We start from the raw sequence: 24,855 nt of genomic DNA, 5'->3' as shown, positions 1-24,855 counted from the left end.
GTGTTGGACATATGGGTTAATGTTGGACTTGTGGGCTTGGGCAGCACTGGGTTGGGATGTTTTCTAGATGCACACTTAACCTCTATATAAAACTCTCTCTTATACATGAGTTTCTGGGGATTTGTTTCTCTAAAGTACGCAGACTAATATAACATCTACCAACACCAAGGAGACCAGGGGGTTTTGAAAAGTTTGTGGAAAAATGGAATGAAAAGGTAATAAGCTTTTCACCACAAGTGTTTTGAAATTCCCTCATACTTTGGCCTTAAGTGGGAATGGAAAAGATAAATTCTAAAACAATAGATGTTTTGTGTTTTTTTCAGATTGAAGAATTAATAAAGACCTATCACAGAAAATAGAGAACATTCAAAGAAGTAGAAAGAAAACAGTATTATCCTTATTCTTTTCTATGCAGATCACGGGCACCATTTCTATGTATATTATGGGAATCTTTCCAACAAAATGGGGATCATTTAGTGGGTAATTTTAGACACGTCCTTTTGTACACGTAACACAGTATGACCAGTTTTCCTGTCCCTAATTACTGAGATGTCTATTTTGTCTAATGAATGAAAAGGTAAAGAAGAATGCCCAAGCTAATTGTTGGTTAAAATGGTGGGATCAGCATGGGTTTTAGATTCAATTTTGATAAATTCTTTCATATTTTGGATATTTTAGATCAACAGAGACTCTGTGGACTACATCTCCCCATGAAAGCAAAACTCACCTTTTAACCTCCACATCTCCGGGCTCCACCTGTGGCAGACAGGTATTTGCAGGAATTACTGTACTGATGTGATCAAGGGAGCTGTATCTGTATTTCACTCAGGAGTCCTTTTCTCACGCTTTGCTTTCATTGCCGTATCAGTGAGCATGCTTGGTGAAGCAGAGGGACAGCCACAGGGAGGGAGGGAGACCCTCAACAAGCAGCACGGACACAGTGGCTACAACGGCCTCGAAAAGAGGAACCACTGTGGATGCGCAGGACCAGGTGGTGTTTCGCTGCGCTGTGTGCATATGAAGAAACTGCAAATGATCTGAGACTAGGGAGGAATACTCATCTAGAATGCGTTAATAGGCACTTTTATGTTTACCCTCTTTGAATTACACACACACACACACACACACACACACACACACACACACCGTGTTGGAGATTAAATAATGGCAAGCAAGACTAGACAATTGGTTAGAATTCTTATGTCTATATGGAACCCAACCTTAAAATGTATCATTGAATAAATAGAATTATTTTGTATTTTATCTGCAAGAGTCACCTATGGAATACTGGATGAAAAAAATACCCCGCCACACGTAAGCACAAAACACACGAGCACTGCAAAAAATTATCATTCAAAACGAGCAACTTACACGGTGAAAAAAAATCTCACTGCTCAGGAAAAATGAATATTCTCTATTATTTCCAAGATACTGGGTAATTTGATTACCATCTATTAATTAATATTCTTTGTTGTTCTTGAGTTCAGGTTTGACTTTGACTCTAGTCCATGCCAAGAAAAGCCCTTACCCCATCCCATGATCCCTATGCGCAGTAAAGTACATGCAAACAAATGCAGGTATGCACATCAGGGGCAAGGGCAGAGCTGTCTCCTGGATGTGGACAGCAGGGACATTCCCGCACCAGCAGGAAATCTGTGCATGGATAAAAATGGAACACAGAGCACACACCAAGTAGGATGCGTTGACCATGATGCCATCCAGTTGACTTCAGACTTAAAAACGTGGCACTCATCCCAAATTCTGCAGAACCTTTTTGTGCTGCAGGGTGGCTTCGAAAGCTTCTGAGCATGCAAACCATATTTCTTCACAGCAAAACTAAATTCAAGGCAGCTATTTGCATCCTCATTCCAAAAATAAGACTTCATCTCATTAAACATCACCTTTACAACGTTTGCAAACATGATTTGGTTGTTGTCTATCAAGTTTACACGTTACATGATGTTTCATTTCATCTGAAAAAAACCAAACCCATCACTGTAGAGCTGAGCCTGAACTTGCTCATTCGGTTTCTAAGGCTGCAAATCCTTATGGAAGCAGACTGCCACATCTTTTTCGCCCAGAGAAGCTACTGACTGGAGACCTCGGGCCTTTGGTGAGCAGCCAAGGAAGGGCTTAGCTACCAACCCACTAGTTTCCCATTGTTCCATTACCAGCCAGTTTATCCTCTCGCCATCTACATTTAATTTTCCACCTTTCTCAAATGTGAAGGCAACCATCAGACTGTTCTCAGCTCTTCAAACATCTGACAACACAAATTGTGCCCGATATAAACATTGACATTGTCAAAAGCAAATGTTTCCAGCAGTCCAAATGCCAATGCATTTCAAAATTGATTTGGATCAGGTACAATTTACTGAATTGGAAAGATTTTTTAAAAAGTCAGTTGCTTAAAAACAACAACAGCTTATGTGTGATTTTTTAAACAATAGGCAATCCTCAATTTTAGGGAGAAGCTGTCGTGGAGCTCATTTTTAATTTTTCCCCTTCAATACCAACATTTCCTTTTGCGTATCTGATGGAAAATGAAAATTAAATATCCTTTATTTGTGTTAGCCTGCCAGCTTTCTGATTGAACTCCCAAGATAACCCTTCCCTAAAGATACATTTATTTTTAACCTTTCAACACTTGCTGTAACTCACAACCTCAAGGTCTGGCCTTGGTCCTTCCTTCCTTACTATCCTTCCGTCCTCTTGTCCTTCCCACTGCCCACCTGTGCTTGCTGTGCTTCAGTCCTGCGGGACACCTGTCAGGAACTTTCTGGAGTTCAGGCCCCAAACCCCATTCTGCCACGAGCTTTTTCACTGCTTGTCTTTTTGCCTAGAATACAATCATTCCTTCCATGGTCCTCCACCAGAAAAAAGAAAGAATTATTACATTTTTAGTCAAAAGCACAACTGGCCCTTTTAAAGTTCTGACCGCTGAAGACATGATCGTGGCTTCAAAAGAACTGTATGCCTTTATAGAGAGGTATATGTCTCACCCATGTCGAGGTCCTTGTATGGCTGGTAAAAATATAACAGCAGATGGGGAAATCATGAAAGCAGGCTTCCTCTAGATCCAGAATACACTAAATGACCTACATAGGACCTTCCTACCCAGAGAGAGAGAAATGATTCTGAAATCACATTCAAGCCAGCACATAATGATTTTGCAGCTAAATAACTAATCGCAGCCAACAGCTTTTACAACTTCCTTCATGATCCAAGTCAGTCACGAACAACTCTTTGAAATATCTTTAGTTTCTTTCCTGCTTTTTATTTCGTTTCTCTTTTTTCCTTTTTTGGTGTGTGTGACAATTACGTGGTACGAAAAAATTCCAATGTGTCAAAAGGGGAAAAGATACATTACAAACCAGTAGCAAGTGTGGCAAATAGAAGGTGGAAGGGGAGGAGAGCCCAGGGACCAAAGGAGCCTCAGCCCTGCAGAGGAGCCGCCAGCAATAACAAAAGTTGTCTATCATTTTAACCCCAATTTCTTGCACACAAATGATTTTCCATTCCTCTGGAGCTCGCAACAACTAAATCACCTTCAAATACAATTTTCCAAGCATGGTGTTTTTTCTTCCCTTTCCATGCTCAACAATCTCCTCAACAATAAAATGTAAGCCAAATAGAATTGAACCAGCAAGAGCAATTGGAGGCCTCTCTCCGTGCAGACCCTTTGGGCAGGCTGCCCTTCCCCGGGGTGAGGAAGAGCTCAACATCTGGGGGTACGGAAGGAGGGGGGACACAGAGGTGAGACTCCCAAAGCAGAACTCAGCGTTTCTGGGTAGGAGCTACCACTCTTAGCCAGCAAGACACCCCTTGGAAAATTAATTATTGATTTTCTTATAAATCATCCAAAGTGATTTTTTTGTTCTTTGTTTGTATTCCCTCCCCGGATGACAAACGTCTAATTTTACTCCTGTTAATTTCTCTCTCTCTCTTTGTTGAGGTCAAAAGACGCTCCAGTCAGAAGCACCTGAGAGGGGTGATTTTTTCCGCAGCATGGTATGCACTGGAAAAGGCAATCCTGCTTTCCCACCTTCACGGGGTACCAAGGGATAGGACTTCGGGCAACCCCCCCCCACAAGGGGTTTGGAATAATTAGAAACATGAGTGTTTGGCTGCCTACGGAGAAAAAGAACAATTTCGATGTCATTGTTTTGGTTGGCAGCAAGTCTGAGGATGGCGGTATCCCCAGGTGGAAAGACAAAGTCGTGGCAGACAGTGAAGAACTGGTTCTCAAAGCAGTGGAGGGGCCAGCCTCCTCCTCTGCTGCACCCTAGACGCCGGGAGGCTGCTTACCTTCCTGCCCCCTGTGTTGATGCGAAGGGGTGTCAGAAAGGGGTCGAAGATCATGTGGCTGGTCTCGATGTTGACCGGCGACTGCCGTTTCCCCACAGAGCAAAGGTTCCAAGCGGAGTTCACCAGTCCCCAGAACGAAGGCACTAGAAAAGAAAGCGCAGGGTTAGGTGGGGAGGCAGGCCGGCGAGCCCTGATACAGACTTTGGGAAAAAATCAACGTTTTTGACTAAGGGAGACATGGCCCGTGTCCCTCCTAGACAGCCCTGGGATTGCCAAGGCCCGCATTTGCAAGTTCTCTCGATCTTCACATCCATCGTCTCTTTGGGTTGGATTGTGTCGTGCTAGGTCCATCTTTCCTGTACAGTTAGCATGCATACTTTAAAAATGGAAAGACAGATGCATGCAGCGAGGTCAGCATATACAAGTGATACTAGATATTTAACAATGCTTGAGGCAGTGCTCTGTCTTCCCAGTTGGCTAGAGCCAAACCCAAACCCAACCAACTGCTACCCAGTTAATTCTGATGGCCAGCAACCCTGGCAGCATAGCGCACTACTCACTGGGCTGCGAACCACAGGGTCTGCGATTCAGAGCCGCCAGCCTTGAGAGAGAGGAGGCTTTCTGCTCCTCAGAAACCGACAGGAGCCACTCGACTCGACCCTTCAGGGCCCTTAGGAGTCTACCTGGAGTACCGTGGCCCACAGTGCAGGAAGACTGCGCCCTGGGGACAATGCGGGAGCGATCCAGGGACGATGTAACGTCAGACACGTATGTTCCAGCCTGAAGTACGGGCTATGGCAAAAAGCCTTTTAATTGCCAGGGGAGCACTGAGGACTTCTTTTTTTCTGGAAAAGAAGCCCTGCTATTGTAGTGGGTTACCCTTGGGGGGCTAGCCACCAGGGGCTCCTCTGGAGAAAGACGGGGTTTCACTTCTCTCAAGAGTCATGGTTCTGGAAAACCACAGGGGGGCTCTACCCCACCTGAGAGGTTGCTACGTATTGGAATCCGTTCAACAGCAGCCAGTGAGGCCAAGCATGTTTGGGAGCCTATGAGGCATCTGGATGTTTTCCGAGAACGCAGCATGTGACCTATGGGAGGTGAGGGCCTGTGCGTTGTCCAGGCGGGAGTGAGGCATGTTCACGGTCCACAATCAGTGCCTGATGGGAGCTTGGCAACTGGACTCGGCCTGTCTCGGGTCCAGCACTGGGTCATTCGCCTACTGTACCAGCAGCTGAGGAACGTGTTCATTTGACGGGCAGAAAGAATGCCAGTGAGCACCGAGTGCCACTCTCAAAAGGAAAATCCTCCAGCCGCTTTCAGTGTCAAATTAAAAAACAAAAACAAAATCTTCACATAAAGTTCTACGCCAGTGGCTGGTTCTATTTTCTTCGTTTAAGAAAGTGAACGGAGTGGAAGGGAGTCTGCATACTCATTTGATGTCTGCAAAGATCAGAGCTTAGAGCTATTTCCTGCCTCTCCCCCTCTCAGCAGTCCCAAAGAAGCCCTGAGACTTCCACAGTCATTCATTCATCCTCTGATGACGAAATCATTCTTTCACCCCTCTACACACAGTATGTCGACAGTGAACTTCTAGTGTGTATCCAACCCCGGGGTAGGCCCTGAAGGTGCAGGAATGGGCTGGGAAGAACACAAGCACCATTACCAGATTAGTGACAGACTAACTCAAGTGTGTTACGGGACTCAGCGGGCCCGGAAGGCTGCAGTAGGGCCAGTGGGAGTCCTGGAGAAGATGAGCCTCAAGGTCAAGTCCCAACTTCATCAGTGGCCCTATCCTCTCGGGAACCCCGTGCAAAGTGAACTGCCTTGAATTTGCAGCAGTCTTTGTTTCCTCTTGCCATGGGTACAACTCAGGCAAGAGAGCAATCTAGTAGATACTTGTCAGAGACCACCCAAGAGAACGAGTAAAATAATTGGGTGGTACCTTGTGTCCCATCTAAACACATGATTCTAGGGCTCTCTTGATGCAGGCAACCACTGAACAGAAGTGAGAGAAGTATTAAAAACAAGTTCCTTGGATTCCTAGAGAAATATGCCCATACCGATATAAAAGAAGTCTCATCGTCAAATACGGCGGGTCTCTACTTCAGTTGAGTTCATGCTGATGCGCCTCTGGCGGTGTATTCCTTCTAGAGTAGAGTGTGTCAGTTGGCCTTCTTGTCATAACGCTGGTGCTCGAAATGGGAGGGAGCCCTGGCCCGAGTCACAGAGGAAGAGACAGACGGGGAAGAGGCACGCTCTTCTTTCTCACCATCGTTTGTACTGAGCTATAGCTGCAAACCATTCAGCCTCTCTCAAAGATACCATATCCTAGCAAAATTACGTTAGCGAAAGGTCTAGCATTCACAGGGTACTTGATGAAACACAAATTCCCCCTTCCTCAGCTGCTTCTCCCCGCTCCCGAAATCATGGACTGAATCCTATGCGTATTCCTCAATCCTTTCCCGTTGATCCTGAAAATAAGGCTTCATCAGGGCACCATCCTAGCCTTCTTGGTCAGGGATGCATCTGAATGTGGCTGGTGTGAGGGTGGCTCGGAGCAGTCACGGCACTGATGGGAATGATCGTATTTTTCTTCGGCACACACACAATGCACCCACACACAGAATGCACGGAGATGACAGTCATGTCAGAGAAGTTCGGCATAGTGAGGCCCGGCATACACCATGCCCGTCTACTGACATTCCCAGATGTGACTGTCCCATTCACCCTCATTCCATAGTCCGAAAATGTTTATTTCAGATCTTATTTGCATAAGAAAGGTAGAAGCCCAGTAGAAGGTAGAAGACCTCCTGGATGGAGTTTGGCAGTGCCATGGTAATAACTGAAACGGGGTGGCTGCTCTGGGGACAGCGTGTGGACAAACCAATGAGCTGTGGAGTCACTGGTAGCCAATCTGCACCCAGAGATGCTGCCTGGAGGCCAGTGATAGGATGGCTCAAAGGCTGTGTGTCCACAGCCACAGCTGGACCATGGGCTGGCCTTCATGGTAGGTAGAGCCAGTCACCCAAAGTAGGCCCCACATGCAGCTGGATGGGAAGATGGTGTGGGTGCGGTATACACTGCCCTGGCATGGCCAGTTGGACCTGTCTCATCCAAGTGAGGGCCTTGCGCCTGCAGCTCTCTGACATCTGCCCCGTTGCATCTGCACAGGTGGGCGATTCAAACCTGAGAGCCTGGCCAGATGAACCCCTTCTGCCTGGGCTCACACACATCCTGCAGGCAGCCCCATCCTAGCAAGGGCTGTTTCCAGGATGGAAAGACTGCTTTGGAGGAGACAATCTGCAGGACAGGGAAGAGATCCCGACAGAGGGGCTGCTCTAGGAATTTGACGGTAGGCTGGTCAGCTGCTGGGAGCCCAACCTTTGTATCAGCAGACTCCAAGGCCAAGTCTTAACACGAAAAATCATTTGGTAGGGGAAAAATTGATATACAGTCAGCAACATGTAAAAAACACAAATTCTTTAGGGGAGCGGCTAGATTCACTTTACATCCTCAAGGCAGCTGGTGGGTTTGAACCATCAAGCTTGCAGTTAGCAGCTCAACGTTTTACCCAACCAGGCCACTAGGGCTCCTTATTTTTGACAACCGGACACCTATCATGTCTGGGTGGGGTGGGAGGGTCTTCCCTGGGAAGCAGCTGCGTGATAAATGTAGTGACAGCTGGTACACATTGTCTTTCATCTACTCCCATGAAAATCATTAACAAAAATAATTCCAAGCCCATAAATGAAGCGCGAGACTGCTGTGACAGGGCAAGATGGGCAGGCAAATTGCTGCTGTGTCGTTCCAATAAATGTCACACCCAAAAGTCCCCCACAAAAACACAAACTGCAAAAACTTTATGCGAACATCTGCCTTTGCATTTATTGGGCATGGGATTCGTTATGACAAATGGTTTGAGAGTTTTATATTCCCACTTCACTCTCAAGGCCTACGTGTGTGGTTCTAACCACCTGCTCAGCCAACAGAGGCCCAATCGAGAAACACTCTCCCCCTGCTCAGCTGTGTCCTTATTAGCACCACTCCTGGAGGCTTTTCCATCGAAGTTTATTTACTGAGTTGCTGATTATATTTCAGCTGTAAATTAATAGCCTTTCAGAGGTAGAAACCACCTTAGGGATCACTCATTCCAAATGTATACATGGAATGAAGGCCACAACCCCGAAAGGCAAATTCATCAGGGCTAGGTCACGTAGCCTGGGAGAGGCAGAGAGAGGTGCAGACCCCAGGACTAAAGGGCTCTAGTCCTCTGCTTGTCCACTGCCCTGAACACTCCTCCTGCCTCCCACGCAGGCTGCCATCCTGAGCAGACGATGGTAGCCAGAGCGTTTGGGTTAATTGCTACCCTGGACATCGCGAACCTTTGGCTGCTGTTTCTATGTTGGCGAGTCAAAAGGAGCAGTGGCATGTCTTGTCCAGTCAAAATGAATTTCCAGGGTTTCAGTTGATGGTGTCGAGAGCCGACTGGCCCAAATAGAGCAAGGATTTTACAAGCACCATGCAGCTAGGTGGCGAAGCTGCCAGAATGGCCTGGGTGGGAGAAGGGCAAGAGAGGATGCTCATGGGCCTTGAGAAGACTTGGTGGGGCCAACTATCCCTGGTCCAGGATGGGAACTGCTCAGAAACCATGACCAGGGGCTGGCTGGACTGGATAAGGTTGCGTCCAGACAAAAAGAGAGGTCAGTGCAGGGAGACGCAGGCAACAAGGAATGTGTTGAAGCGAGTCCAGGGATGGCAGGTGTCACCTGAATGGGCCCGGAACAGGTCTGCAAATGCAACGTCATCTCATGGGTGGGGTCGTCATTGTAAGACATCCTCAAGCTGGCCTCTGACTCCTGGGGACCGCATGCACAACCCACGGCTGCCCGGTCCTACACCGCCTCCATGACTGCTTCTGCATCCAGAAAGTTGCCGCTGGTTAATTTTTGTCAGTCGATCACCAGGTGTTGCTCCCTAGCCCATCTCCTTCTGGAAGCCACCCTGGAACTTTCTCAGCATCCAGGCAAGAGAGAAACCTCCACCGACACACAGATGGAGGCTGTAATGAGATGTAATGGCTAGAATTTGCGCCCAGGTCTCCCTCATGGAAAGGAAGCATCTACCACGGAGGCATCGCGTCGCCGGGAGATGTTTGGAAGGAAGGCCGTGAAGTCAGGTCTGGAGGAGCGCCGCTGACCGGGCCACGAGAGCGAGCAGCCTGTCTATACGGGCAGAGCGAAGGTTACTGATAGACCAAAGCTCCACAGTTACAGTAAGAACGCGGTTTGCCCAGAGCGCTCAGCTGTCCCCTTTATTCTGATATGCCCCGTCCATACTGTCAAACCCTCACGTGTATGGCAGTGGTGGGAGCCTGTCAGTCGCCCCGGGGCAGCAGAACAGATAGAGAGTTTTGTTGAGTTCTGCGCACCGACTGTGAAAATAGCACTTGTACTCGGGGTCCTGGTTCTGTAAGGTGGGCACGGGCGCCCGACGTGGAAGCCGCACATTCACATTCTTTCTGCTTTGTGAACAGTCCTCTGCTCTGTTCTAAGCACCCACAGTCACCTTTCGTCCACAGGTATAAAAAAGTCAGCGGAACTCTGCTTACAACACTTACTTATTCATTTCATAAAAGCCGTAATCCTTTTGATAAATTACTACATTTTCATTCTCTTGCATTTATTAGTTCAGTAAGCAAAAAGAGAAAGAGAAAGTGCCGAGCAATCCGATGGTGACAGGCTGGCATCCATTTCAGCTTTGCATTGTGCCCCAAATTCCCATGAGATACTATTAGGGAGTTATGCAATTCCTGAAAGTGTTCAAAGAGCTAAAATTATTGTCAGAACAACTACTCTAAGTGCAGCAGAAGCAGAAAGGGGTTTTTCAAAGAGGAACATAGTATGTTCAGAGAAGAGAAGTCGCCTGTTTCGAATCCATCAAGCGCAGTGACTACGGTCTCACTGGTCTACCTCTAAAGGCACGGGCTCCTAGTCCTACGGTGCAAGGCGGCTGGGGAGAACTCACACCGCCAGTGATGCCTGGATCGGAACACGAAGAAGATACCAAGCGAGGACGCCTACCAAGAAGCAATACGGAAATAGCTTACAGATCAGCTTTATTGTTTTGGGTCAGGTCTTATTTTATTTTTCATTAATATTTTAAAACTCTTATCATCTAGTGTCGTGTACATCTTTTGTTGTTTTCATTTAGGTATTAACTGTATGAAAAAATAAACCACCTTTCAGGATGCCACCTTTTAATACTGAAAACTGTCATCAGGACAGCGAACCGGTTGTTGAATCATTTGAATCCCACCCCTGGTTTATCTCCAGTCCTGTCACCCATGAGAGGCGAGGTGGGATTGCAGAATGCTGAAGCAATGCGTCTTTTCCACATTTTGATGCTTGTTGATGAATTATTCTTCCCTCAAACCATACGTTTGCTTCCGTGGCTACCCTGGCCTGTGAGTCAATTTTTAAGTATTTATTTAAAAAAAAACAACTATATTGGTTATTATGGTTTACCAGCTAATACTGTGACTTTTCCTACTTTAACTGACACAACTTATTTTTGAGGGGAAAAATTGTAAATGGCATAAGGAAAAATTGAATGGGAATCACTCTAACTCATTAATGGAGAACCAGTCTGAAATGTTTGCGCCCCATCATCCTTGGCATCCTTTTCACACAATTTCCTAATTTACATATAAACTAGAACAGACAACAGACCCGCACATTTCTGCAAATTAATTTTCAGAGCCTAAACAATGGAACTTAACTGCTGCATCACAGCTACGTGTTATCTTGCCAAAACATTTCCCAAGGCAATCCTTCCATCTCACTATAAAAGACAAATCCCAAACAGTCTCTTGGCTCTGGGTCCAGTGAACCATGAGAGACGCTCCGGGACTCTGGGAATTCAACAGCTTACAACGTGAGCCTTGGCAAACCAGAAGGAAAACATGTGCATGACTTGTTCAAAATTGATGCAACAAAAAGTCCACGTTCAGTTTATTAACACACCTTGGCAAACCATGGACAAAACCACAGAGCCCTCACCAAAGCGTGGCACAGATCAGAAGAGCAGGAATTGGAAGAATCAATGTCATCAATATTCAGTGATAAGATTTTCAAAGATGACATATTGATCCTGGACTAGATGTTCCAGTGTCAGGTTCTTAGGCACCCGCCTTATTAATGTCTCCTGGCAGAGAAGACACTGCAGAGATGAGGTGGTGGGTCGGGGGATGACTACATAGAATTAACTCATATAGCTCATGAGAAAGAGCTATATCCTGGCGTAACATGATACACTTAATTCAGAAACATTTACTGACAGCCTATTATATGCTAGGAACTAGGCGTGGCCCTGATAATTCGTACAGAAATATGACCAAGGTCCTACTATGCCACCAGCATCTGTCGATTTGTCCTGTTTGATGGCATGGATGTTCTTATGATTTTATAAATGGTGCCGCCATATTTCAGATCCCAGCAGGGTCGCTGATGGCAGGTCTCCACCGCGTTTCCAGGAAGAGGAAGAAAGGCATGCCGGCCCGCTGTGTTAGCTGCTCTCTGGTTGGTTCCGGCTCATAGTGACCCTGTGTCCCAAAGAGCAAAATGCTGCTCAGGCCCGTGCCATCTCCAAATGTGTTGTTATTTTGAGCCTATCATTGCAGCTGCTGTGTCAACCCGCTTCACTGCAGGCATCCCGGCTCTTGCTGACCCTGCAGTTCACCAAGCATCCTATCTTTCTTCAGAGGAGGAGACAATTGCTAGAGGCTGGTGAGTGGAGCAGGGTGCCCATCAGGCCCATGGAGACCTTTAGGGAGATGCTCTGGCACAATCGCCACAACTATGGGCTTGGACATGACGGCAATCATGGAGTTGACAAAGGACCAGTCAACAACTGGATGGGATGGATGAAATGGATGAGATGGCCTTGGTGGAATGGTCAGGGGTGGTCTCTTGAAGGCAGTGAAAACTACCAGAATCTAAGAAGAACAATAGAAAGAAGTCGCTCCTGAAGAACGGCAGGGGAACGGCCAGAGGAGAACAGCAGGTCTCAAGTCGTGAAGCAGCTAGATCACTTTTACATGAAAGACCACGTGAAGACAAAAGTGAGATGAGACTGGCCGTGTAGACCAAGGCCGTGCAGATCCTGGTCAGGTGTTTCTAGCCACTCCAAGTGCAATGCGAAGCCCCTGGGGTTTTAGACAAGGAAGTACCATGGAGTATCGTGAGCACCGTTTTTATAAATCAAAACGCAACATCTTTTTGGCTGGAATACAGCCAAAAGTGAGTGTGATTATCTTTGGAGTATTTTGAAAAAGGAACACAAATTGGTTCTCAAGCAAGAGTTGGGAATGTAGATTTTTATACGAATGTAATCCTATTGCTTTGGGTGTGTTTAAATTCTATCTCAAAAGCAGAACTAATTGAGGGGTTTTAAAAACTCTTCTCTTCAACAGACGTGCCAATAAAATCGCATTTTCCTAGGAACCCACTAGTGCTTTCCATGGCATCATCTGAAGCCAAGGCATTTTTCTTGGAGTAGCTCTGTCTAGGCAATCTTGTCTTGCTCTCTCAAGAAACTAAGTTCCCGACTTTTCAGCCAAAGGGAGCAAAAAAAGTTGGCAAAATTAATTTGGGCATAAAGCATATCTTCAGTGAATTCAATCCTACAAATAAAGCCTTCTACTTCAATATAGCATTCTCTACTGTGAGGTCATAAAGCATACGGATGCATTTTATGTAAGAACTCATATCTTTCCTTTGCTCTTTCTCTGACCAGTACTGATTTACTGTCCTTTTCCCTGGTCTCACCGTAATAAATCGCCACTTTGAGCCATTATTAATGAGTGTGTTTAAAATACCCTCTGCTGCAGGCTTTGGGCGCTTTCCGATTTCCGATTTATTTCAGAGGGGGATTGGCCTTTCAAACTAACCTCTTTGCTGCTGGTTTCTTCTTCCACCATCTGAACTCTCATGTTACATGGAGGGCCTCTCACTAGAACTCCCCACTCTCTCCCCTAAGCACCTTTGAGGGGTTTCAAAGGTCCTATGTAACACATCATCATTGATCTGTGCGTGCATCTAAAACAGTGACTTGGAGTGCCTGCCCCCAACAGGCTAAGGACAGAGAGATCAATCAAATGTCCTCAGAGGCAAGCTAAGAGATATTTACATGGGTTTCATGTTTACAGATTTACCTATTTGCTGAAATTTATTTGCAATCCCCAACTCAACATGGGTCCCTTTGCGGGCATGTGCAGATAGGAGCAGAGGGCAAAAAAAATGGAGCCACTTAGTGAAGTGCACTTTGTGAAGTGCACTTTTCAGCTGAGGGGGACCATGGTGGGCCTCCGACTTAGCTCTCATACTGTCAACATGCGTCTTTTACAAGGTCGAGTTCGTGCCATGTTGTGTTAGTCTGGGTAGACTAGAGAAACAAATTCATAAATATGCATATGTATATAAGGGAGAGGTTTATATACAAGAGAAATTGAACACTGAGAAAACATCCCAACCCAGTCCAGTCCAAGGCCGTAAGTCTGATATTAGCCCATATGTCTGATACCAATCTATAAAGTCCTCTTCAGACCCAAGAAACACATGCAATGAAGCCAAATACAGGATGATCACAGGCCAGTGGGTAGAAAGTCCTTGGGTCCAGTGGCGTTGTAAGCATTCAACACTGGCAGGGGTCCCTCTGTGGCTTCTCTGGCTTCCAAGGTCTGGTTGCATCCATGTGGCTTGTCTTCTGCAATGTCTCCCAGGGAGTAGCAGAGATAGAGAGGTATCTTCCGCCTCTAAGGAGGAAGTACCACATTTCCCAGAATTCTCAGGAGAAGGCCATGCCCATACAGAAGTCTCATTGGCTATCTCCAGATTGACAGCCTAGACTCCACCCTTACTCTCCTAATCCTTAAATTAACACCAGATTAGGTGACTACCACACATATTCTTCCCATTGGTGATGTCACTGTTTAAAATAGCTTAGTGCTGGCATAACGTCAGGCATTGTTAGGTCTCGCAGAGGAAATACATATGGCGTAACAACTTCCTTCAACCATGAGCTATAGTACTTCTGGCCATGAGGTTGGTGCTAATGAGTGAAAAGAAATACATATAGGCATGCACAGATAATCTAATCAATAACATGTTTATTATACATATATTAACAATATTAAATCAGGTGTCTTGAAATAAGCGGGTGGGCAGTGCAGTGGTCAAAGCACTAGGCTGCTACCCAAAGGTTAGCCACTGGAATTCACTTTTGCTCCACGGGAGAAAGAGGTGACCACTGGCTTCTAGAAAGATGTACGGCCTTGGAGACCCTGTGGGGCAGTTCTGCTCTGCCCTCTAGTCAGAACGAAGTGGAATGGACTTGACACCAGTAGGCTTGGTTTGGTTTGGGTCTTGAAATAAAATGCATATGCAACAAGGTCATGTGCTCGTCCAAAACCAGAAATCAAACTTGCTGCCATCTCGTCGATGCGGGCTCAGAGTGACCCTCTAGAACAGGGGACTGGGCAGATGAGAAACACGTCCTGACTAGGGGCTCCCCGACTCACTCTCCATGTGTCCTCTAGGAGCCGTGGGTCCATAAATGTTTACAGTGACTTTATAGAGCACAACTACTGCAAAACATGAGAAAACACGTGGAAATCTCTCACAGGTATGGACACATGAACTCCCACCTTGGATTGAACTGTATCTCCCAAAATACGTGTCGAGTTGCCTGGGCCACAATTCTCAGTGGTATGGCAGTTAGGTAATGATGTGATCACCCTCCCATGGAATAATCTGAGGAGATTAGGGTGGCATGTCACACCATTAAGCCCTCAGTTCTGATCTGACATAGGGGGAGTTCCCCTGGGCATGGCCTGGATCAACTTTTATAAGAGAGAGAAGCGAGTTGAGAGAGAGAGACTTACTCTCTCAGAGAAAGAAGATTTAGGAGTGGAGCATCTTCTTTGGACCGAAGGCCCTTGTGCTGGGAACCTCCTAGACTCAGGCGAAACTGATGTCAAGGCACAAGACAACCTCCCTAACGCCCCATCCACAGACGCTGAAAGGGGACCAGGATGTTCCTCCTCCATTGTGAGGTGACGGAGGAAAAAAGCCTTTCCCTGAAACGGCAATCTGAATTGAAACATCGGTCTCCTAAACTAAGAGAGAATACATGTCTGTTTGCTAAAGCCATCCACTTGCGATGTTTCCGTTAGAACACTACTAGATCACCAGGTCAGATCCTAGAGAGGGGAGAGGGCAGACCAAAACCCTTTTCTCAAGGGTACGCCTTCATGAAAGTATGAATTGAGGTTGTGACACAAACAAAATAATCTTGTAACTACTTTAAAAAACGTAAGATTCCCCTTGCTGTTGCTGCTGCAGCGTTGTTTGTACGTGTCCTACACAGGAAGGCATGCTATTGCTCGCACCTGAGATGAATTACCACTGGAATTTGACATACTCTTATGCTAGAAGTTCAATCACTGGCTCTTCTGACTTCTCCAACTCAGAGTTATTACTGTTCAGGAGAAAGGCCATGACCCAATTACCACACTCTCACCACAGAACCTCGAGCAGGTGGCCACGCTGTCATTAAACACACCACCATTCTGACTCCTACCTACAGGATCGGGAAGCACTGTCCCCGTGAGTTTCTGAGACTCCACTTTTGATGGGAGTGGAAAACCCTTCGTTAGCAGAGCTGGATGGTGGTTTAGAAGTGATGATCTTCAAGTTAGCAGTCCAATGAGTGACCCCTTTCGTGTATGTGGCTGTAAAATGGAAGAGAGCCATTTCATGGTGCCGTTGGAGGATTAGGGTCTAGAATGTGTTCATAAAAGTCCTATCAGTTTATTAGTCTAATAATAAGTATTCCATAAAAGTTGGAGAAAGAGTTGAGTGTGAAGATGGTGGGACGCAGCCTAGCCAACAGAACTGTGGTTTCACCTCTGTAGCATCCCAACCAACCCAGAGTAAAGCCTCAGGGGAGGAGGCGCAGCTTTCAGATGCCCACATAACTGAGCCTATTTCAAGAACGCAGGCAGCAGTTGAGGTCATAGGACTGGCCACTTAATTTCATCCTTTTAAGGAGCCATGTGCAATTATTTCTTGGATCTGTAACTTTCAAATGAGCAGTGAAATGGAGGTTTTAACTCCAAAGAACAATCGCTTCCCCAAACTTGGCATTTGGAAGTTGCTGGATTTGCTCTTTGTACAGCAGCCTCATACTCCTCCATGCGCTCAGCTTCACTGTGATGATGAATTTGCACCCCTCAAAGCCCAGCCCCTGAGGGAGAGGGGGAGTTCCTGTTTCTTGATCGCCACCACGAATAAGCTCTGGGTTGAAAAGTCCACGTTTCTTCTCTCGCTTGCAGTCCTGTGAGTTCACGTGATCATGAATTATTCTGCACCCGCGGGAACCTAAGGCACAGAAGTTAGGTGACTTTCCCAAGGTCATAATTGCAGGAAGTAAAGGGATCAGAATTTGAGATCCATTTTCTTTACAAATATGCAAAGTAATGCATGTGTGATAAAACACCGAGCAAGGAACAGGTCTGACAAGGGAAGAGGCCATCATCTCCCGGAGTCGCGGAGCGGTGCCAGCAGTTAGTGGGCTCTCCTGCTAATTGGAATCTTGGAGGTGTGAGTTCACCTAGAAGCCCCTCAGAAGAAAGGCCTGGTGATCTACTTCTGAAAGGTCAGCCATGGAGAACCCTAGGGAGCTCAGTTCTACTCTTGTGCCCATGGGGTCGCCGGCAGGCAGTAACTGGCTTGGCTAATCACCTGTTTCTTCTTTCTAATACTGATGCCCCTGAGGTAACCAATGTGAGCAATTTATTCAGTCTCTTTCACTCCATTTACTCCAGATTCGCTGCCAGTCTAAGATAACTCTAATACACAAGGACTTGTACAAATAGACAGAAACACACACACACATATGTATTTTAAATAACACTATATCATGAATGTCCTTCCAAGTCAACACTTAATAGAGCTGCTCATTCATATAGAAGTTATTGAACATCCATAGTTTGAGTGCACTTTAGTTTTCTCAACCATGACCTCCTTGAAAGGCTATTTTTAAGGAGTCTTGATGGCACTGTGGTTAAGCACTCTGCTGCGAACACAAAGGTCAGTGGTTCTAACTCATCAGCCACTCCCAGGGGACAGATGTGCCAGTCTGATTCTGTACAGGTTGTGTTCACGAAAACCCTGTGGGGATGGTTCTACTCTGTCCTGTAGGGTTGGGTCAGAATCAACACAAGGAAACACGTTGTTTCTACTTAGGCATGAAGATCAACGTTGCAATGCACTGCCTCAGCCACACACCTTTCTCTACGGATGCTTTAGTTTCTTTCAGTGATCAATACAAATCATACTGTTGAGTCAAGGCTATGTGCAGGCTTTATTTAGGAGATGCTGCTAGGTGACTTTAAAAGATGCTGGCAGTGCCTATGAAAATGAACACTCCCATCGACTATATGTAAAATGTTCATTTTCCTACAATCCCCAGAGGGAAAAAACAAACAAACACAGCCTGCTGCCAGCAAATCAATTGTGATTCATAGTGATCCTAATAAAACAGAGTAGAAATGACCCATCGGGTTTCCGAGTCTGTAATCTTTAAGGAAGCAGATGGCCACACTTCTTTCTCTCCAAAGGTGGCTGATGGGTTTGCAATGGTGGCCTTTCCGTTAGCTTCTGATTGCTTAACCACTGGACCAGTTTCTCTTTCCTTTTATGCCTTCCTTCCAAACTAACAGAGAAAGTGCTGTCTGGTGGTTGTACTGCCCATTGCCTGACTGAGGCTGAGGCTAGGGATCTTCTTGAATGCTCATGTTATTTACATGTCTGTTTGGATGGTGTTCTTCACATCCTTTCTCGGAGCTGTTTCCTTGTACCATCAATTTGATCTGATCATTGAATTACAGAGACGCTAGTCCTTTGTCATGTGCCAGAAATATTTCCTTTTAGTCTATCCTCTTGCTTTTATCCTTGTGTTTACTATTGTGTGATAGCAGGCTTTTAAAACTTTTATATGATAGCATTTATTGATCTGTTTCTTTATAAAGTTTCAGGATTTCTTCTCTTGCTCAAGATGGTATCACTGAACACAAAATTATATAAGTATTCTTCTAAAGGTTTTTAAAATATATTTATTGTTATAGATTTTATACTCTCATCTTTAAAACCTAAGTACAGTATTTGTATTTGCTCAAATACAAGGACTAAGATTTTTCCCAGGTAAAAAAATAAATTAGGCCAGCACATTTTATTAAACAAATTGCCTTTCCCTCCCAAATTAAATGCTACTTTTGATCACATCTTGCGTTTCCATGTATGTATACTGAATTTGCCGCTAGCCTTACTAGATTGTTCCACCTTAGTCTTTGTCTATTCCTTTGTCAACATCATGCTGTTTTGAGTCTAGTGACATTGATGGTAGTTTGTAAGATCGGGATTTCTAATAAAAACCAAAAACCAAAAAACCCTTGCCATTTTCCTCTGCCACCACGATGGAAATCATTAAATACGCCTCTCCACATCAAGGAGCCCTGATAGCATGGTGAGCAGTTTGAACCAACCAGCCACCACAAAAGAAAAAGTTCAGATTTTCGGCGCCCATCCAGATGTACATCGGAAACCCTATAGGGGGTCGCTATGAGTAAGAATCCACTCAGTGGCCGTGAGTTTGTTTATAAGTGATGCTAGGCGTCCTACACCATTTTCATATTCTTGGGTGGGGGGTAAGACTGGTAGGGGTTACCTGGCCCATCCTCCTGTGTTCAGGTCACTATGTACTTGGATCAGATGGATGCTGCTTGTCCTTTTTCTCAGAGAGCACTCAGGGGGTATATGTTACTCTGCCAGCCTTGGGGTCCCAATACAAAGCACAGGCAGAGAAGCTGACTGGGGCAAGGCGGTGCAGGGCAATGGAAACGGCATGACATTTTGGGCTAGTCAAACTGGGTGCAAGCCCCAGCTCTTTTAATAACAGTCACCATTCACCCAGTGCTTCCCATGTATCAGATGTGTTTTCTATGTCGCAGTGCATTGAAATGGCTAAGGGGTAGACCTCATTGGTCTCCTGGTTCTTCGGGTCTTTATAGGACTAAGAGGCAGAGGAGGATGAAGTCCAAGCTCACTGCTAAGAATTGAACTTTGTCCCCCACATTACTCCTGAAGATCTGTTTTTCAAACCCTAACCTCTGTCTATGGTTATTTCCCCATTTGGGAATGAGTTATCTTTCTTACGGTAATGAGACAGTCCTATGCTAATGTGATAGAACTAGTGGAAGGTATGTCTTGTGTGGATCTCTTACAAGATATAATAAGAGCAAGTAGAGACCAGACAGAGAGACATCAAGCCCATAAAGATTGCCCCAGAGTAGGTCAGCTGAGACAAGGGCCTTTCCCTGGGGCTGGCAGAGAGACAGCCTCCTCCTACACTCAGCACTCTGTAGTTGCACTTCTAGCCTCCCAGAATAATACATTTCTGTTTGATAAAGCCGGCCACGTAGGCTATTTGTTTTAGTAGTAGAAGATAACTATGACAATGACAAAACTAGCCAGTGGTGAGGTTCAAACACACTCCGTCTGGTTCCAGATCCCTTGCTCTTAGCTCTCCGTGCCCAAAGAATGAAGACGGAAAAACAATCGATGCTTGTGAATGAGACTGCTAGCAAAGAATCCTGAAAGTACCATGGACCACCAGGAGAATCAGCAAATCTGTCTTGGAAGAAGTGTAACCAGAATGCTCCTTAGAAGTAGGGATGGGGAGACTTCATGTCCTGTACGTTGGACATGCTATCAGGAGAGACAGTCCCTGGAGAAGAACATTATGCTTGGAGAATCCAGGGGCAGAGAAAAAGAAACAGGCCTTCGAGAAGATGGAGGGCCATGGTGGCTGCAGCAATGGGCTCAAACATAAGAACCACTGTGAGGCCGGCGCTGGCCTGGGTGTTGTTTAGTTCTGCTATCCAAAGGGTCAGAACAGACTCCACAGCCCCTAACAACATCTTCTCTGAGACGTGCCTTTCAGGCAAACATTTGTTCTCGTGAGCTTCAGCCTCTTCAAATATAAAATTAGGATCATAGCAAAATATTCTTCACTGGATATTTGTGTGCGTCAAACGATAATAACAGTGACAACACAGCAACCATTTCCAGTTATCGAGTGACTAACAGGTTGTGTCATTCGTGGGAGATGGGAAGAAGGTGGCTTTCTATCAAATCATTCAGACTTAGTATAGCCACCTAAGATGGGCTTTATCTTGGTCCTTCATCTGGTAGCTGAGGAACTGAATCTTGGACCGTTGAGTAAACAGAACCAAGAACACGCAACTAGTACACCCCATCCGAAGCCAGGTCCAACTGCCCAACGCCCATCCTGCTCTCACCTATTCCTCAGACACAACCCAGAACTGAGCTCAATGACTGGCTGTCAAGATTCTCTGATCAGTATTTCATTTTCTGAGGATTAAAGTCAGTGTGAATTAAGATGGCAAGAAGGCAGAAACCACAGCCAGGGTTCTATGGGTACAAAGCCCTGTGTGTCTGTCTGAGTTTTAAGATTTAGCCTAACAATGGCATTATCAGATGGCATTTGTGTGGTAATTTTCCCTGCCCCTGCAATTACTGGTTTATCAGATAAAATGTCAGACTACTTTGTTGAAGCTGGGAATTGAAACCAAAAAGAGAACAATATCTCAATGTGTGTCCATAAACCAATCCATTCATTATTCCTACCTCCTCAACTTCAAATAAATTGATTAGGCTGATGTGTCTGGATACCATGTGACCCAGTTAAAGTGTAGATAAAAACTGCATCCCGTCAGCTTTGAGAGCCACTCAGCGGCAAAGAGGACACTGGCAGGGGCATGAACAGCAAATGCCAAGGAAAAAGCATATAACCACTGGGACTAACTTGGAGGAGGAGAGTGGTACTGGTTGTATATCGTGAAGAAAGTAAGCCAAGGAATTTCAAACCAAAACATCAACGTCACGCCATTTAGTCAACCTGACCCACAGCAACCCCACAGAGCTGAGTGGAACTGCCCTATTGGATTTCTGAGATGGTCAAACTTTAACAACTCACTGTCCTTAAGATGCTGAGGCTGTTAGGTGATGCCAGGTTGGTGCTGACCCATAGGGGCCCTATGAGGAACAGAAAAAAACACTGCCTTGTCTGCACCATCGACCAACGTGAGATTCCTTGATAGGTCTGAGCCCACTTTTGAAGTCTCTGTGTTAATTCATTTCATTAAGGGTCTTCTTCCTTTTTACTGGCCCTCAACTTTACCAAGCCTAATGTCCTGCTCCAGACCAGGAAATGATAAAGGATACAGTTGTTGGGTGAGGACGGCTCTTCTCAGACTTTCCAGTTGAGCAAGCCTCTCCTTGGCCATCAACCTCTCAGTCATTAGCCCTTTGGTTCTCAAGGCTGTTTGGACCAGTCTGGCTTCTGCCCTGTGAGGGCCAGTGTTAGAAAGATCTTCAGTTCCACAAATAAGTTGCCAGACACACCTCCATAGGTCAGGAAGTCTACTCACTCTACCAACTCCTACCCATTTCTGGGATATGCTGCCATGGTTTCTCACTGTCTCTGGACTTACAACTCTGTTTCCTGGGTCTAGGAGGTACTCAGTACAAGAACCTTAGGTCCAAGTGACACACTCTGCCATTCTTCTCTCCTGGATTGATTCTCACTACACTGGATTGACGGTAGTGAGGACTCTCTCGTACACCTCTGGGATGGCTCAGTTTAAGCCTAGGGGATGACACAATGAACAAATCTCGTTGTTAGGGTTCTATATTCCTTATTTGCATATTCTATCCTCACAAAGGTGGGATGCACCATTTTGGTGCTTTGAGCAAGTTTTCTAATCCCCTTGGTGGGCCACAAACACCTTACTTACATGGTTGAACCAAGTCATCTTTTGGAAATTACAAAGACCAGGATCAAACCAAACAAACTCACTGCTACTGACTTGATTCCAAGTCACGGCAACCCTACAGGACAAAGCAGAACTTCCATGGGTCTCCGAAGCTGTACCTCTTTATGGTTGTAGAAAGCCTCAATATTTTCCCATGGAGCAGCTGGTGGTTTGGAACAGCTTATTTAATGGTTAGCAGCCCCAAGCATGACTCCTATGCCACCAAAGCTGTACTCGATAGGAATGAATGAGTTGAAAGCAATGGCTAGAAGACCATATTAATACTTCCAGGTTTCACAGATGCCAAGACCAAGGAGCTGCCAGTGAAGGGAAGCAGATGAGTAAGGACATGTGCAGTGAGAAACAGGAGGGGTACTGGAAGATCTCACGAGTCAGCCAGTAAGCACTCTGAACGTTTTCTTTAATTTCAGTGTCCCTGAGTATGGTATGTCCTAAGCATTTAAAAGCAAGGGTGGCCCGAGGACTTCCGGGAAGATGGCAACTGAGTAACACATACCAGAGGAACTCTGCAGAAATCAAACCAGGAGAGCTACTAAGAGGGCAGTTCCACACTGTCGGGTTGCAGGAGGAGCATCATAAAGAAAAGTAGGCACAGATTCACAAGGTTTTGAGGGGCTGGGGGCTTTTGGCTTACCACAGTGGAGGCTGGCTAGGGCTTGACCTTAGCCCATCACTATCTCGGAGCCAGGACCATTTGGAGCAGGTACGGAGGCTTAATCTCAACACAGCCACAGCTTGCCGCCGCCAGCCTCAGGGCAGGGACTAAACCCTTGCAGCCCCACAGGCAGGGATCAGGGCTCAACTATATTGTTACTTTTCTTTCCCTTTCTTCTCTCTATTCCGCCCCTCACCCCCACCCCCACCCCAGTCTCAGCAGACTTAGTTTTTTATTCTTTTTTCCTCTTTGTCTCTTCCCTGTTCTCTCACACACCACTGCCGACCTCCAGACCACTCCCCTTAGCCTAAGGCATTTGCGTCTGCCCCACACCCAGTTAGGTGAGCTCCACCCTGTGCAGCATAGCCTGAGTCTGGGAAAAACCCAGCTGACCTCCACCAGAGGATACTCCGCCCAACTTCTTACGGGGAATTCCTGCCTGTGTGGTTGGGAGAGCTCCTATCTTTCCTCTGTGGGCCCACATGACTGAGGGAATTTCCTCCCACCTACCTTAGTGCCTCACACGGCCTAAGGCAGCTCGGTCTATACTCGCCAACATTCCAAGCTGCTGCAGGAACCTCTGCTCAGCCTCCGCAGTGATCTACCTGGCCAGGGCAATTCCACCCACCATTCGCAGTATTCTACACCAAGGCAGGCAACCCACCAACCTCTTGGGGCACTCGCCTTGAGAGTGAAGTCACAGGAGGATAAAGTGGTAGGCTACTTCCCTAGTGAAATTAGCTGCAGGCAGTTCAAAGAATCTTTCCTATGAGTCTCCCAGAGAGAACCAGCGCTCTTCAAACTCCCTAGAAAATGGCAACTGGTGCCTCTAAACCAACACAATGCAAACAGCAATCAGCCCCACCAACCTCAACAAAAAAACAGGGGAAACAAAAGGCAATGGCAGAAGATGTCCTGAACCTAACGGCATGCATAAAAGCAGACACTGAGCTGCCACAGAAAGAAATTTTCAGAATGCTACTTGGAGTCATACAGGATATGAGGGAAACAATACAGAAAAAGGATGAAATGATAGAGGAGATAAAAGTCCATACACCAAAGGGAAAAACAAGAGCTTAGGGAGGAGATAACAAAAACCAGTAGCAGACTCACAGACCTCAAGAATCAACTAAAGGAAGCAGAGCACCGAACCAGTGACTTGGAGGACAGTCAAGCAGGCTTTCACAAACATGAACAAAAATCTAATAAGGTCATCAGAGAAGCTGAAGAAAACCTAAGAGCTATATCTGACGTTATGAAGAGGAAAAACATCAGAATAATTGGATTAACTGAGGAAGACACATCAAAGAAGTCAACTGCAACACTTGTGAGAGAATTCTTGGAGGAAAACTTCCCCAGCTTAATGAATGAAAACCAGACAACCATTCAGAAAGCTGAAAGAACACCAGCTAGACTGAATCCCAAGAAGAAAGAACCAAGGCACATGATAGTTAAACTATCCAAATTTGAGGAAAATGAGAAAATCATGAGAGCAGCTAGGGAAAAACAAGCAATCACATATAAAGGTTCCCAAATAAGAATATGCTCAGACCTATCAGCAGAAACTGTGAAGACAAGGAGAGAGTGGAGTAACATATTTTAATAATTGAACAACACAAACCCAAGAATACTCTACCCAGCCAAATTATAGATCAAGATAGATGGAGAAGTAAGAGTCTTCCCAGACAAGGAAAAACTCAAAGAATGCATTAGAAGAAACCCAGCCCTACAAAAATATCCTTGCTGACCCAGTATAGGCAGAAGAACGACACTCACCAAGCATAAATAAGAGACTACCACATAGAACAACCTCACCCAAAGGGCAAAAAATCAAAAAGCAGACCCCAAGATAGCATTGGCTTAAGGATGGAAAGAAGTCAAGAAAGATACACACACACACACACACACACACACACAC

The 24,855-nt window shown here is 45.8% G+C and overlaps 1 protein-coding gene across 2 annotated transcripts in view; it reads right to left on the bottom strand.

The window, feature by feature from the left end:
• CA10 (carbonic anhydrase 10) overlaps positions 1-24,855 on the bottom strand; it is a 599,575-nt gene that overhangs the window by 333,981 nt on the left and 240,739 nt on the right. For both annotated transcript variants that reach the window (XM_004707037.2, XM_045299855.1), the window contains one exon: positions 4,309-4,451. In XM_004707037.2, coding sequence (XP_004707094.1) covers positions 4,309-4,451 — 143 coding nt within the window. The remainder of the gene's footprint in view (positions 1-4,308; positions 4,452-24,855) is intronic.

This window comes from Echinops telfairi, unplaced genomic scaffold (assembly GCF_000313985.2).
Source record: "Echinops telfairi isolate 266 unplaced genomic scaffold, ASM31398v2 ScPeMD7_7458;HRSCAF=8496, whole genome shotgun sequence".
Lineage (NCBI taxonomy): Eukaryota > Metazoa > Chordata > Mammalia > Afrosoricida > Tenrecidae > Echinops > Echinops telfairi.
Note: the sequence above shows the minus strand (reverse complement) of the source record. Positions and strands in the feature narration are given on the sequence as shown.